This window comes from Oncorhynchus keta, chromosome 24, assembly GCF_023373465.1.
Source record: "Oncorhynchus keta strain PuntledgeMale-10-30-2019 chromosome 24, Oket_V2, whole genome shotgun sequence".
Classification (NCBI taxonomy): Eukaryota; Metazoa; Chordata; class Actinopteri; order Salmoniformes; family Salmonidae; genus Oncorhynchus; species Oncorhynchus keta.
Genome location: NC_068444.1, coordinates 31,366,660 through 31,381,696, shown reverse-complemented (window position 1 = coordinate 31,381,696; position 15,037 = coordinate 31,366,660). Strand labels below are relative to the sequence as shown.

The 15,037-nt window shown below is 40.9% G+C and overlaps 1 protein-coding gene across 1 annotated transcript; it reads right to left on the bottom strand.

The window, feature by feature from the left end:
* Positions 1-1,163: 1,163 nt before the first annotated feature.
* On the bottom strand, positions 1,164-13,181 carry LOC118357387 (gastrula zinc finger protein XlCGF57.1-like). The gene is made up of 3 exons (XM_035734435.2): positions 12,950-13,181; positions 12,667-12,829; positions 1,164-2,975 (listed from the first exon to the last, which is right to left on the bottom strand). The coding sequence occupies exons 1-3, from the start codon at positions 13,121-13,123 to the stop codon at positions 1,372-1,374; spliced, it is 1,941 nt and encodes a 646-aa protein (XP_035590328.1). The 5' UTR covers positions 13,124-13,181; the 3' UTR covers positions 1,164-1,371.
* Positions 13,182-15,037: the final 1,856 nt, after the last annotated feature.

Sequence of the window (15,037 nt, the reverse complement as noted above, 5' to 3'; positions counted from 1 at the left end):
GCCATTAGCCTTTCCGTTTTTTATATTGTTAATCAAAATTATAAATCTGACATTTTCGAATACATTGTTACCAATTTCGACCATTTGTATAATTGTTTTTGCATCGTCATTACGGGATTTATATTTTGAGGTGAAAATGCCGAGTTCACCGCCTTATCAAGGCGCTACATGGTCATTCTGACGTCTGCATTGATGTGAAGCATCTACAGTGATGTGACTTCTGCAGAGGTCATACTTCTTGCGCTTCGGTGAGCAGCAGATCGCTGTTGTGAAGGAAGTGAGTTTGTGTTTATACAGAACCTCCCACCAAACAATAATTCCAAAGCAGAACCCTCTGCATTGTTACAAAACTTGCGACGCGCACGGTGATGCGGTACAGAGCTCAATTTATGGCATTTTTGCTCACCGTTCTTGTGATCATTTTGACCCCTCGGGGTGAGATCTTGCGTGGAGCCCCAGATCGAGGGAGTTATCAGTGGTCTAGTATGTCTTCCATTTCCTAATAATTGCTCCCACAGTTGATTTCTTCAAACCAAGCTGCCTACCTATTGCAGATTCAGTCTTCCCAGCCTGGTGCAGGTCTACAATTTTGTTTCTGGTGTCCTTTGACAGCTCTTTGGTCTTGGCCATAGTGGAGTTTGGAGTGTGACTGTTTGAGATTGTGGACATGTGTCTTTTATACTGATAACAAGTTAAAACAGGTGCCATTAATACAGGTAACGAGTGGAGGACAGAGGAGCCTCTTAAAGAAGAAGTTACAGGTCTGTGAGAGAGAAATCTTGCTTGTTTGTAAGTGACCAAATACTTATTTTCCACCATAATTTGCAAATAAATTCCTTAAAAATCCTACAATGTGATTTTCTGGATTTTTTTCTCTCATTTTGTCAGTCATAGTTGAAGTGAACCTATGATGAAAATTACAGGCCTCTCTAATCTTTTTAAGTGGGAGAACTTGCACAATTGGTGGCTGACTAAATACTTTTTTGCCCCACTATATCTGTCTCTGTACCACTTCGTCAAAAGAGGACCATTGCGCTCTCCCAGTTCACCCATAAGTGTTTTTATCTTCTGATATTGTGCATTTTTTCTAAGGAAGATCTGTGGACACTGAGATTAAAGGGAAACAATAACACTCATTACGTATAAACATTCAAGTAGAGAAGTTTGACTATAGAGGTTTATTAAAATGTACTTAAGAGCCCAAAGCTAACTACAATTGTAAAATATTAGATTTTTCCTAAGGTGGAATGTCACATTTTCAACATAAAAACTGAGGCCGTTTCATTTAGTTTAGTAAGTTCTTGAGCACCAACATTTTCACACTGCCATATTATTCAGAGGCCCTGTGCCATTAATCTTAGACCTGTTTCTTCAGTAATCCTCTGCACTGTTTCCAGGAGCTGGTTTCCAGTTGTACTTGCACTTGTGGACTTTTAGATTGTGTCTACAGGCATAGGCATTCCCACAGTCTTTGCACACAAATGCTTTGACACCAGTGTGCACACGCTCGTGAGATTTTAGATGACCTTTCTGGCTGAACCTCTTACCACATTGATCACACTCAAATGGTTTCTCGCCTGTGTGAGTGCGCATGTGAACTTTAAGGAAATTGTACATAAACCCTTTCCCGCAAACTTTACAGTAATATGGTTTCAACCCTGTGTGAGTGACCTTGTGAATTTTAAGTGAATGATGATACCTAAAACCTTCCCCACAAATGTCACACTTGAACGGTTTCTCTCCTGTGTGAATGCGCACATGCTGATCCAGAGAAACTTTCACATAGAAGGCTTTACCACAGTGATTGCAGACATATGGCTTTGGCCCAGACGGCTGAATTGTCCCAGAGTGCAGCTTTGGGCCAGACTGCAGCTTTTCCTGAAGTGTAAGGTGACGTCTCTTGTGACTCCGGAGGGAGGAAGGCTCAAAGAAGGCTTTCTCACAGACATCACACTTGTAAGGCCTTTCACCAGTGTGCCTTATTTTATGGATCTTCAGGGTTCCGGACTGGGTGAACCTTTTACCACAAACGTCACAGCAATACAATTTCTGGCCTGTATGAGTTCTCTTGTGTCTGCTGAGATTTGCACCTTGACTAAACTTTTTTCCACAAATATCACAAGAAAAAGGTTTCTCTGCCCCATGTAGTGTCATATGGCTTTTGAGATGGCACTTTCGGCCAAAACATTTGCCACACACGTCGCAAACAAAATATTTTTCTTTTGTTTCTCCAGGATGGATGACCCCCATATGCTTTCTGAGAGCAGGTGCATCGCTGAAATGTTGGCCACATACAGTACAGTTATGATCCTTTTCTATATGACTCCTCTTATGGACAGCTAAGGTTGAAGTGGTAAAGAAAAGTTTGCCGCAGGTTTCACAGCAATACTTCCTCTCCCCTGAATGCGTAGCCTCGTGATCGACCAGTCTGCGTCTCCACTTGAAGGTCTTTGGGCAAAGAGAGCAGCTGAATGTCTTCGGTGCATCACCACTACACTTGTGCCTCTCTAGTCCCGTTTCCCCAAGAAACTTTTTTTCACAAACTGTGCATGTGACCGTTTTCTTTGTTTTGTGTCGCTTCATGTGTGACTGCAAAGCAGGTTTCTGGCGAAACACTGCGTCGCAATCGGCACAACTGAAGGGTGTCTCTCCAGAATGTGTCATGGAGTGTTCCTCAAGCCGCCTCTTCAAGCTAAAACATCTCCCACACTGCAAGCAGCTATAGGGTTTTGAATGGGTCCGAAAGTGTTTATTCAATAAACATCTCATCTTGAAATCTTTTCCACAATGAGAACAGCTGAATGGCTGTCTGTCTCGTTTGTCTTGGTCTGTTGCAAACAGGTTCTGGGGTTCAAGATCAAACTCGTCTTGTGGATGAAACTGAGGGAGCAAATCTTCATCTGATGCAGGTGAGGACAGGGGGACAAAGTCAGGTTGATCATCATGATGATTAGACTCAGAGACAGATCCCTCACCTGTAAAAGAGATGGCCATTGTTAATTTTGTTTTGGACATGAAGAAACCAGTACATGCATAAAATTAAGAAAAAGACAAAAATACAACACAAAAACACTGCACACCTAAGTCATAGTAGATCTCTAAACCATCTCGGCTGTGCTACCTAACAATACTCAGACTACACTGTGTAGCAACAATTGCATAGCGAACGGCAGGGCAGAGAAGCAAACCCAGGTCGCTGGTGTGAAATGCAAACACCCTACGCATCCCGCCAGTAGGGTTAACCCACTTGGTGGCAATTGCAACGTGGAGGCCAGCATCCCGAAGTCGCCTCTTCACTGTTGACGTTGAGACTGGTGCTTTGTAGGTACTATGAAGCTGCCAGTTGAGGACCTGTGAGGCGTCTGTTTCTCAAACTAGACACTAATGTACTTTGTGCTGTTCTGTGAAGGGAGTAGTACACAGCGTTGTACAAGATCTTCAGTTTCTTGGCAACTTCTCAGATGGAATAGCCTTCTTTCTCAGAACAAGAATAGACTGATGAGTTTCATAAGAAAGGTCTCTGTTTCTGGCCATTTTGAGAATGTAATCAAACTCACAAATGCTAAAACTCCAGATACTCAACTAGTCTAAAAGCCAGTTTTATTGCTTCTTTAATCAGAACAACAGTTTCAGCTGTGCTAACAATTGCAAAAGGGTTTTCTAATGACAAATTAGCCGTTTAAAATTCTAAACTTTGAATGGAACACAGGAGTGATGGATGCTGATAATGGGCCTCTGTACACCTACCTAGATATTCCATTAAAAACAAAAATGTGTAGTTTCCAGCTACCAAAGTCATTTACAACATTAACAATGTCCACACTGTATTTCTGATCAATTTGATATTATTTAAAAAGGAACTATTTTATTTAGCTTTAAAAAAAATTGTTTTTAAACAAGGACATTTCTTAGTGACCCCAAACTTTTGAACGGTAGTGTATGCATGTATACAGTTGAAGTCAGAAGTTTACATACACCTTAGCCAAATACATTTAAACTCAGTTTCACAATTCCTGACATTTAATCCTAGTAAAAATTCCCTTTCTTAAGTCAGTTAGGATCACCACTTTATTTTAAGAATGTGAAATGTCAGAATAATAGTAGCAAAAATAATAATTTATTTCAGCTTTTATTTCTTTTATCACATTCCCCGTGGGTCAGAAGTTTACATACACACCATTTGTATTTGGTAGCATTGCCTTTAAATTGTATAACTTGGGTCAAATGTTTTGGGTAGCCTTCCTCTTGACAGAGCTGGTGTAACTGAGTCAGGTTGGTAGGCCTCCTCGCACACGCCTTTTCAGTTCTGCCCACACATTTTCTATAGGATTGACTTGACTTTCTTGTTCTTAAGCCATTTTGCCACAACTTTGGAAGCATGCTTGGGGTCATTGTCCATTTGGAAGACCCATTTGCGACCAAGCTTGACTGATGTCTTGAGATATTGCTTCAATATATCCACAATTTTCCCTCCTCATGATTCCATCTATTTTGTGAAGTGCACCAGTCCCTTCTGCAGCAAACCTCCCCCACAACATGATGCTGCCGCCCCTGTGCTTCACGGTTGGGATGGTGTTCTTTGGCTTGCAAGCATCCCCCTTTTAACTCCAAACATAACGATGGTCATTATGGCCAAGCAGGTCTATTTTTGTTTCATCAGACCAGAGGACATTTCTCCAAAAAGTACGATCTTCGTCCCCATGTGCAGTTGCAAACCGAAGTCTGCCCTTTTTAATGGCGGTTTTGAAGCGGTGGCTTCTTCCTTGACGAGCGGCCTTTCAGGTTGTCGATATAGGACTTGATTTACTGTGGACATGGATACTTTTGTACCGGTTTCCTCAAGGTCCTTTGCTGCTGTTCTGGGATTGACTTGCACACCATGGAACGCGTCTCCTTACTGAGTGTTATGACAGCTGTGTGGTCCCATGGTGTTAATACTTGCGTACTATTGTTTGTACAGATGAACGTGGTACCTTCAGATGTTTGGAAATTGTTCCCAATGATGAACCAGACTTGTGGAGGTCTACAATTTTTTTTCCTGAGGTCTTGGCTGATTTCTTTTCATTTTCTCAAGATGCCAAGCAAAGAGGCACGGAGTTTGACGGTAGGCCTTCAAATACATCCACGGGTACACCTCCAATTGACTCAAATTATGTCAATTAGCCTTTCAGAAGCTTCTAAAGCCATGACATCATTTTCTGGAATTTTCCAAGCTGTTTAAAAGCACAGTCAACTTAGTGTATGTAAACTTCTGACCCACAGGAATTGTGATACAGTGAATTATAAGTGAAATAATCTGTCTGTAAACAATTGTTGGAAAAATGGCTTGTGTCATACACAAAGTAGATGTCCTAAACGACTTGCCAAAACTATAGTTTGTTAACTAGAAATTTGTGGAGTGGTTGAAAAGCGAGTTTTAATGACTCCAACCTAAGTGTATGTAAACCTCCGACTTCAACTGCATATATACATATATTTTTAAGACAATCATGGTACCAATATTGCTTCTAATACACCAGTGCTTTCAGAAAGTATTCATACCCCTTCACTTATTCCACCTTTTGTTGTGTTGCAGCCTGAATTGCAAATTGATTAAATACATTTCTCACTAACCTACACACAATACCACATAATGACAAAGTGAAAACATGTTTGTAGATTTCTTGGCTAATTAAATACAGAAATATCCAATTTACAAAAGTATTTACATCTGAGTCCATACTTTGTAGAAGCACCTTTGCGGCGATTACAGATTTGAGTCATCTTGGGTATGTCAAGGACTTTCCAGCATTGCTTTGGCTGTATGCTTGGGGTCATTGTCCTGTTGCAACGTACATTTATCTCAGTCTAAGGTTTTTTGCACTGTGAAGCAGGTTCTAATCAAGGACTTTCCTGTATTTGGCTCCATTCATTGTTCCCTCTATCCTTACCAGTCTCCCAGTCCCTGCTGCCACCACAGAAATGCTTGCCTTATGCTCAGTCTTTCACATGGCTTTTTGCAAACTCCATTCATGTGCCTTTATCCTCAGGAGTGGCTTCCGTCTGGTCACCTTCCCATAATGCCCAGATTGGTGAAGTGGTGTAGAGACTGAAAGGTTCTCCCATCTCAGCCAACTCAGAGTGGTAATTGGGGTTCTTTGTCACCTCCCTGACCAAAGTCCTTCTTGACCATTGGCTCAGTTTGGTCTGATGACCAGCTGTAGGCAGAGCCTGGGTAGTTGCATATTTTTTCAATTTCCCAATGATTGAAACCACTGTGCTCTGGGAAACTTTCAACACACTATAAATTGTTTGATACCCTTCCCCAGATAGAATTGTGATGAGGCAAACAGTATATCTCGGAGATACACAGACAGTCCCATTGTGACAACGTGATTGGAGTCTGTGGCCAATTCAACTGGTTGGACATGATTTAGAAAGAAAAACAACTGTCTATGTAAGTTGACAGTGGATGTCAGAGCAGAAACTATACTTGTGTGTGTGTGTGTGTGTGTGTGTGTGTGTGTGTGTGTGTGTGTGTGTGTGTGTGTGTGTGTGTGTGTGTGTGTGTGTGTGTGTGTGTGTGTGAGAGACACACAGTCAAAAGTTTTAGAACACCTACTCATTCAAGAGTTTTTATTTTTACTATTTTCTACATTGTAGAATAATAGTGAAGACAGCAGCACTACGAAATAACAAAGAATCATGTAGTAACCAAAAAAAAAAGGGTTAAACAAATGTAAATATATTTTATATTTGAGATTCTTCAAAGTAGCCAACTTTTACCTTGATGACAGCTTTGCACTCTTAGCATTCTCTCAACTAGCTTAATCTGGAAATGCTTATCCAAAAGCCTTGAAGGAGTTCCCACATATGCTGAGCACCTGTTGGCTGCTTTTCCTTCACTCTGCAGTCCAATTCATCCCAAACCATCTCAATTGGGTTGAGGTCAGGTGATTGTAAAGGCCAGGTCATCTGATGCACCACTCCCTCACTCTCCTTCTTGATTAAATAGCCCTTACACAACCTGGCTGTTTGTTGGATCATTGTCCTGTTGAAAAACAAATGATAGTGGGACTAATCCCAAACCAGATGGGATGCTGGTCATGCTTGTTAAGTGACAGTTTCACCAGCAAAGCACCCCACACCATCTCCTCCATGCTTCATGGTGGGAACCACACATGCAGAGATTATCCATTCACCTACTCTGCGTCTCACAAAGACACAGCGGTTGGAACCATAAATCTCAAATTTGGACTCATCAGATCAAAGGACAGACTTCCACCGGTCTAATGTCCATTGCTCGTGTTTCTTGGCCCAAGCAAGTCTCTTATTCTTATTGGTGTCCTTTAGTAGTGGTTTCTCTGTGGCAATTCAACCATGAAGGCCTGATTCACACAGTCTCCTCTGACCAGTTGATGTTAAGATGGGTCTGTTACTTGAACTCTGTGAAGCATTTCTTTGGGCTGCAAGTTCTGAGGCTGGTAACTCTAATGAACTTATCCTCTGCAGCAAAGTTAACTCTGGGTCTTCCTTTCCTGTGGCGGTCCTCATGAGAGCCAGTTTCAAGATCTTTCAAGACTCTTGAAATGTTCCATATTGACTGACCTTCATGTCTTAAAGTAATGATGGACTGTCGTTTCTCTTTGCTTATTTGAGCTGTTCTTGCCATAATATGGACTTGGTCTTTTATCAAATAGGGTTACCTTCTGTATACCACCCCTACCTTGTCACAACACAACTGACTGTCTCAAATGCATTAGGAAGGAAATACATTCCACAAATTAACTTAACAAGGCACACCTGTTAATTGAAAGGCATTCCAGGTGACTACCTCATTGTTAAGATAATGGGCATAATGCCATCCCAGAGATGGCACTAGTGGGGTACCTATCTATGACATATAAACAAGTGCATTATTACTGTCTGATTAGGATGTTGTGACTTGTAACATGTAATACCTGAGTAAATGATTATGTTTGAATTTTACCAAACTCTCCGACCTGAGTATTCACATAATAACATGGTCTCAGAAGTGCTCCACCTGGTGGTGGATATGAGTCTGTTAGACCAGTTCAACAGCTTCCCCACCAAATTCCCATTCCACTGAAGGAAAAGATAAAGGCTGTTGATTCAAAGGATGAACAGGGTGTCATTACGAAGGTCACCAAACCTACTAAGTCAATAAGCAACATGGTTGTGGTGGAAAAGCCTGGCAAAATAAGAGTCTGCCTAAATCCAATTGCCCCAAACAAAGCCTTATGTAGGACACCGTACTAAATGCCTACCATTGAATAGATATTGCCAAGCCTGGCATAAGAGCAAATCTTTCAGTTATGGTTGCAAAAAATGGTTACTAGCAGGTACGTTTGGAGGAAGAGAGTAGTTACCTCACCACATTTTGGACCCACAATGGTAGATACCAGTGGACCAGGTTAGAGCCTTTGAGTGAAACCAGCTGCAGAGAAATATCACCAAAGGCAGCATGATGCACTTCAGGGACTGCCAGGAATAGGTGTCATAGCTGATGACATCCTGGTATACATACAGCTGTTGTGCTACAATGGAAGAAGCAGTGCAGGACTCCCAGAGGGCTACGGCAGCAGTCCTGTACAGCGCTTAATGTCTAGACGCACTCGCTCTCTGTTGCCAACAGCTCCCCAAGCTCCTCGCACCAAAGGTCATTAGGGATGTTCAGGCACACAAACGTGCACGTCAGAACGCCTCAAAACATTACTATGACTAGCATGCAAAAAATCTGCCTGTAATAAAACAAGGTCAAGCTGTCCGAGTGCTCCTGTCCCCTCACACCAGGGATGCCATATGGGGTCTTGGCACATGCATAGGGCACATCAGCAGCGCATGGTCATATGAAGTGGAAGGGCCGAAAGTATGGAATGAACCGGAAGGACATACGCCCAGTTCAGGAGAGCATAGGGCACAGGAGGGCCACATGGGAAGACTGAATATCCTCTGGATGGTGTGGACAGGACACAATGAGGAGACGGGGAAGACCCCACCAGGGCAGTTATCTCTACCAACCATACCTACAATATTTCAGGAGGCTGAGGAAGGAGAAGCCCCGAGATTCCCAGGGGTGCCCAACATCCCAGAAGTGCCAGGAGAGGACCTGAGGATGCCAGAGGTGCCCAAAATCCCAGAAGTGCCAGGAGAGGACCTGAGGATGCCAGAGGTGCCCAACATCCCAGAAGTGCCAGGAGAGGACCTGAGGACGCCAGAGGTGCCCAACATCCCAGAAGTGCCAGGAGAGGACCTGAGGACACCAGAGGTGCCCAACATGCTACCAGTGTGACACACTATGTTCCTTAAGAGATGGACAATGATTTTGTTGATAATGTAAATAGGTATTTTCACTGTGGTATTAAAATGGTAGGAAGTGCTTTAGCTAATTCTATAATTCTATTCAATTCTGTTATTGACTTGTTAATTGTTTACTCCATGTGTAACTTTGTGTTGTCTGTTCACACTGCTATGCTTTATCTTGGCCAGGTCGCAGTTGCAAATGAGAACTTGTTCTCAACTAGCCTACCTGGTTAAATAAAGGTGAAATAAATCAAATTAAAAATGCATTATGCTTGAATTTTACCAAACTCTACGACGTGAGTTATTCACATAGACATAACATCACTCATGAAGCTGGTTGAGTGAATACCAAGAGTGTGCAAAGCTGTCAACAAGGCAAAGGGTGACGACTTTTTTCAAATATATTTGAAATGTTTTAACTTTTTTGGTTATTACATGATTCTACATGTGTTATTTCATAGTTTGTCTTCACTATTCTACAATGTAGAAAATAGTCCAAATAAAGAAAAACCCTTGAATGAGTGGGTGTCCAAACTTTTGACTGGTACTGTATATTTTTTAAATGACTAATGTTACTGTCACCACTACAGAAACAACAACAAAAATACATGTAATTTCGCCCTTAAAACATTTAATTGAAATACTGTAGAATTCCATTCATTCCTATGGAGGACTGCTCTTACTGGGGAGGGCCAATATGGCCGACCAGTGGCTTCAAAGCCTCAACAGCATCAGTAATCCAAGGTTTATATACGCCATTCGCGTTAATCCACTTGGTGGGAATTCTAACATGACTCGTAAAGCGAGGATCTATATAATATTGATGTTTCACATATTAATCTTACGGATGGGCATCCCGTTGATGGGACAGTTGTAAATCAAGCAGCGATTTGGGTCACGATCGCAGATTTTAGAGAAACAACAAATGTCGGTATAGATAAGGGTCTTATTTTGTCTGAAAGCTTAAATTATTGTTAATATAACTGCACTGTCCAATTTACAGTAGCTATTACTGTGAAAAAAATGCCATGCCATTGTTTGAGGAGAGCTCCTAACGAGAGGTCGACCGATTAATCGGAATGGCCGGTTTAATTAGGGCCGATTTCAAGTTCACAACAATCGGAAATCGGTATTTTTGGGCGCCGATTTAATTTTTTCAACTTTTTTTTATTATATATACACCTTTATTTAACTAGGCAAGTCAGTTAAGAACACACTCTTATTTTCAATGACGGCCTAGGAACGGTGGGTTAACTGCCTTGTTCAGGGGCATAACGACAGATTTTCACCTTGTCAGCTCGGGGGATCCAATTTTGCAACTTTACAGTTAACTAGTCCAACACAATAACGACCTGTCTCTCTCTCTTTGCACTCCACAAGGAGACTGCCTGTTACGCGAATGCAGTAAGCCAAGGTAAGTTGGTAGATAGCATTCAACTTATTTTATGAAAAACAAAAAATCAATCATAATCACTAGTTAACTACACATGGATGATATTAATAGATATTATCTAGCGTGTCCTGCGTTGCATATAATCTGACTGAGCATACAAGCATCTGACTGAGCGGCGGTAGGCAGAAGCAGGCGTGTAAACATTAATTCAAACGGCACTTCCGTGCGTTTTGCCAGCAGCTCTTCGTTGTGTGTCAAGTATTGTGCTGTTTATGACTTCAAGCCTATCAACTCCCGAGATGAGGCTGGTGTAACCGAAGTGAAATGGCTAGCTAGTTAGCGCGCACTAACTAGAGGGACGGAAGCTATACTGTTACACTGGCAATACTAAAGTGCCCATAAGAACACCCAATAGTCAAAGGTTAATGAAATACAAACGGTATAGAGGGAAATAGTCCTATAATTCTTATAATAACTACAACCTAAAAACGTTAGCGAAACGTTAGCTTTCTTACATGGCACATATTGCACTTTTACTTCTCCAACACTTTGTTTTTGCATTATTTAAACCAAATTGAACATGTTTCATTATTTACTTGAGGCTAAATTGATTTTATTTATGTATTATATTAAGTTAAAATAAGTGTTAATTCAGTATTGTTGTGATTGTCATTATTACAACAAAACAATTGGCCGATTAATCGGTATCGGCTTTTTTGGCCCTCCAATAATCGGTATCGGTGCCGAAAAATCATAATCGGTCGACCTCTACTCCTAACAACGAAACACTTTCACTGCAATAGGTTTGATAAACTCACATCGGAAGGTGAAATGTATACTTACATTATGAAATCTTGATCTGATTTATCATCCAAAGGGTCCCAGAGATAACATGAAGTGTCAATGTGTTCGATAAAATCCTTTTTCATATCCTAAAAACGTCCATATAGCATGCACGATCGATTTTGTATTTCCACTCGTTCAACTTGCAAAGAAAGGAATCTGTGAAAACGTAACCCCAAACGTTGTTTCAACCAGTCAAATCACGTTTGTATGTATTCCTCAGAGATCCTAGAATGTAACCAGACTTCACTATATCAATAGGGGTGTAGTATATCCTATAGGACACCAAATTTGGTAAGAGCGCCTTCATAGCACGCCGATGTCGCGGCCGGTCTTCATTTGATCAACTGTATCTTTGTCAAATAAGCACCAATCGGGGTCAAACAAAGCTCGCTAAATAACCAAAGGGCTGGGCTTTATGGGAGCATCCGGAAACCCTGTATATATAGCGAAATGTAGGCGCTAACCATTTGCGACAGCATGACTTTTCCTTTTGGACAAAAATTATAATATTCAGAGTTATGAAAACTGGTTGTTTTGTAAATGGTGAAATTATAATATGGCTACTAATACTGGAGAAGCTATATCAACGTCGAAGTATACAGATTTGACGATATTCTTGCAGAAAATGTTCATTTGAATGCAAATGTCTCCTTCACGATTTGCCCAAATGTACCCATGTGACTAAATGTCATGTAGTTTGCTTATAATTCAAGTTATTTGCACACACTGCTGTCATGTGGACACCATCAGAATTACAACCACAGTGATGGCTCGAACTAGGACCTTTATCTTGCATTTCAAAGATTGTAGAAAAATAACATTTTTTCCCATTCTATTTTCTTCTACCAGATCTATTGTATCATATTCTCCTACATTCAATTCACATTTCCACAAACGTCAAAGTGTTTCCTTTCAAATGGTACCAATAATATGCATATCCTTTCTTCAGGGCCTGAGCTACAGGCAGTTAGATTTGGTATGTAATTTTAGGAGAAAATTGAAGAAAGGGGGCTATCTATCCCCCGTTACACATGAAACGGAAATGTTGATTCAACTGTCACTGTGTGCTCCTTCTATGGAACTAGGGACATAACCACCATTAGCAAAATACGTTACATACTCACCCCTTTGTGGTTTTTCTTCCGTCCTCCCTCCTGCCAGACGAAGAGGCCTGTTTAGAGCAGTTTTCTCCACCACTCTCACTTCCGATTCGACCACGTACGTTAACAGTGCTATTTTCTCTATCGAGGTTTTACTCAACACCTCCATGAATGATGCAAACTTTCTCTGAAAGATGAAGAGTAAATTGAACTTAGTGATACTGTTACTGAAAATTCAAAACACACTCACTGCCTCATCGTTACTGCCTGAAGCTTTTAATAAATAACAGTTAAATGACGAACTCACCGTGTTGGTTTTATTCACGCGTGTCATTTCTCTCTTTAGCAAACTATTCTCTTCATTTTCCATAACAGCAACAAAGCACTCGTCTAGGAGTCTCGACACCTCCCTTACTGCTGATTCAACGAATATATCCATAATAGTACATAATTGTGTCTGAAAAACCTCGTTGCTCGACATGGTTGTTAGCGCCGCTCTGAAGCCAAGCCAGCAATAATATTTTACTACTTCCGGGTCACGGTTTTTTTTTTTTCTTTCTATGGAATTATGGCGGTCCGCAACAACGTTAGAGGTGCAAGCCGCCAGCTACTGGGTGGGGTGAAAACGGATCAATCTTAACAACATATTATGGAGAAGTGAAGAATAAAATATACGTTAAAAAAAAAGAAAAAAAATATATATATATATACTTATAATATTCCAAACAAAAACAAAAACTCCTTCAATCAGATTAATATGTTTAGGCTGTGAAGACATCAGTAAGGTTTTTAATCAAGTCAACACTCACCAAGCTGCAGTGCCAGAGGTATTCAAGGGCCTGTTCTCAGAGCATGCGCAGAACAGCTGGCAGGCATGTGCATTGTCATTTTCAACCTCTCCCTGACCCAGTCTGTAATCCCCACATGTCTCAAGATGATCATCATCCTTCCTGTTTCCAAGAACTCTAAGTCTACCTGCCGCAACGACTACCGCCCTGTAGCACTCACATTTGTAATCATGAAGTGCTTTGAAAGGCTGGTTATGGCTCACATCAATTCCATCCTCCTAGACACCCTAGACCCACTCCATTTGCATACCACCCCAACCGATCCATAGACAACGCAATCTCAATTCCACTCCACACTGGCCTCACCCACCTGGATAAGAGGAATAGCTATGTAAGAATGCTGTTCATTGATTACAGCTCAGCGTTCAACACCATAGCCCCCGCCAGACTCGTCGCCAAGCTTTGGACCCTGATACTGAACACTTCCCTCTGCTACTGCATCCTGGACTTCCTGATGGGCCGAACCCAGGTGGGAAGAATAGGCAACATCACCTCCGCCACACTGACCCTCAACACGGGGGCCCCACAGGGGTATGTGCTTAGTTCTCTCCTGTATTCCCTGTTGACCCACAACTTATTATTATTATTTATTTCCATTGAAACATGACCATTGATATGTTCACATTCAATCCCATTCAAAAAATAGCTTCTTTTTTTTCTCACCCTCCTCAACCCATTTTGCTCGAGATGTAATAAAGGCTCCTTTAGCTAAATCAATGTACATTTGATCTGGTTCTATTCAAGATGTATTCAACTCTGTTTCATCCTCTGCTGAAAGGTTATCCTTTTCTAAGAGAACATTCAATTTATTCATAAGCTCATCTTCTTTCAAACCTTTGTGCTTCTTTAGTTCCTCACTGCGTATAATGGCGATACATCTTACATTGAAGTTAAATATTTCCCAGTTCCTTTCATGCTTTGGTTCATTTAAGTTAAATGAGTCTATGATCAAGTTCTTTATGTTCTTGTTAAAGACTGGATCATTTAGGAGTGAATTATTACATTTCCAGTATCCTCGAATACCACTGGATGTTTATGATTTACTTTATGTACATACTGTAAAAGTGGGGGAGAAATGAGAAACAGATCAATTCTGGATCTGACCGTCATTGACCTATTACACCAGGAGTATTTGTTTAAGTTCATATTAAAGAAGCGCCATGTATCGATCACTGTCAGTTTATTGCAAAATGAGGTGATGATGTCACTATTCTGAGATCTTTGACCTATTCTAGGTGGAAATTTATCCAAAGAGTTATCAGGTGTTTCATTAAAGTCTCCAGCTATTATAAGCCATGCATTTGTATACTTGTTTTGCAGCTCAGTAAGCTTATCAGCAAGATCAGAAAATAAAGTCTTATTTGAGGTGTAAGAGTTGTACCCATATACATTGCATATAATAAAAACAAGCTTTACCTAGTTTTGAGATCATTATAACCCATCTCCCATCTTTGGACATACAAGACTGAAATATTACCTCAAAAATTATGAAGCAGTATCAGAGTACAGGCTGAGTGGTTAGTCCAGTGACTATAATAAACATTATT

Coding starts and splice junctions, on each gene's coding strand:
- LOC118357387 (XM_035734435.2), bottom strand. CDS start 13,123: ATGTCGAGCAACGAGGTTTTTCAGACACAATTATGTACTATTATGGAT. Junction 12,830..12,949: donor GCGTGAATAAAACCAACACG/GTGAGTTCGTCA, acceptor TTCATCTTTCAG/AGAAAGTTTGCATCATTCAT. Junction 2,976..12,666: donor GGAAGAAAAACCACAAAGGG/GTGAGTATGTAA, acceptor TCTCTTTTACAG/GTGAGGGATCTGTCTCTGAG.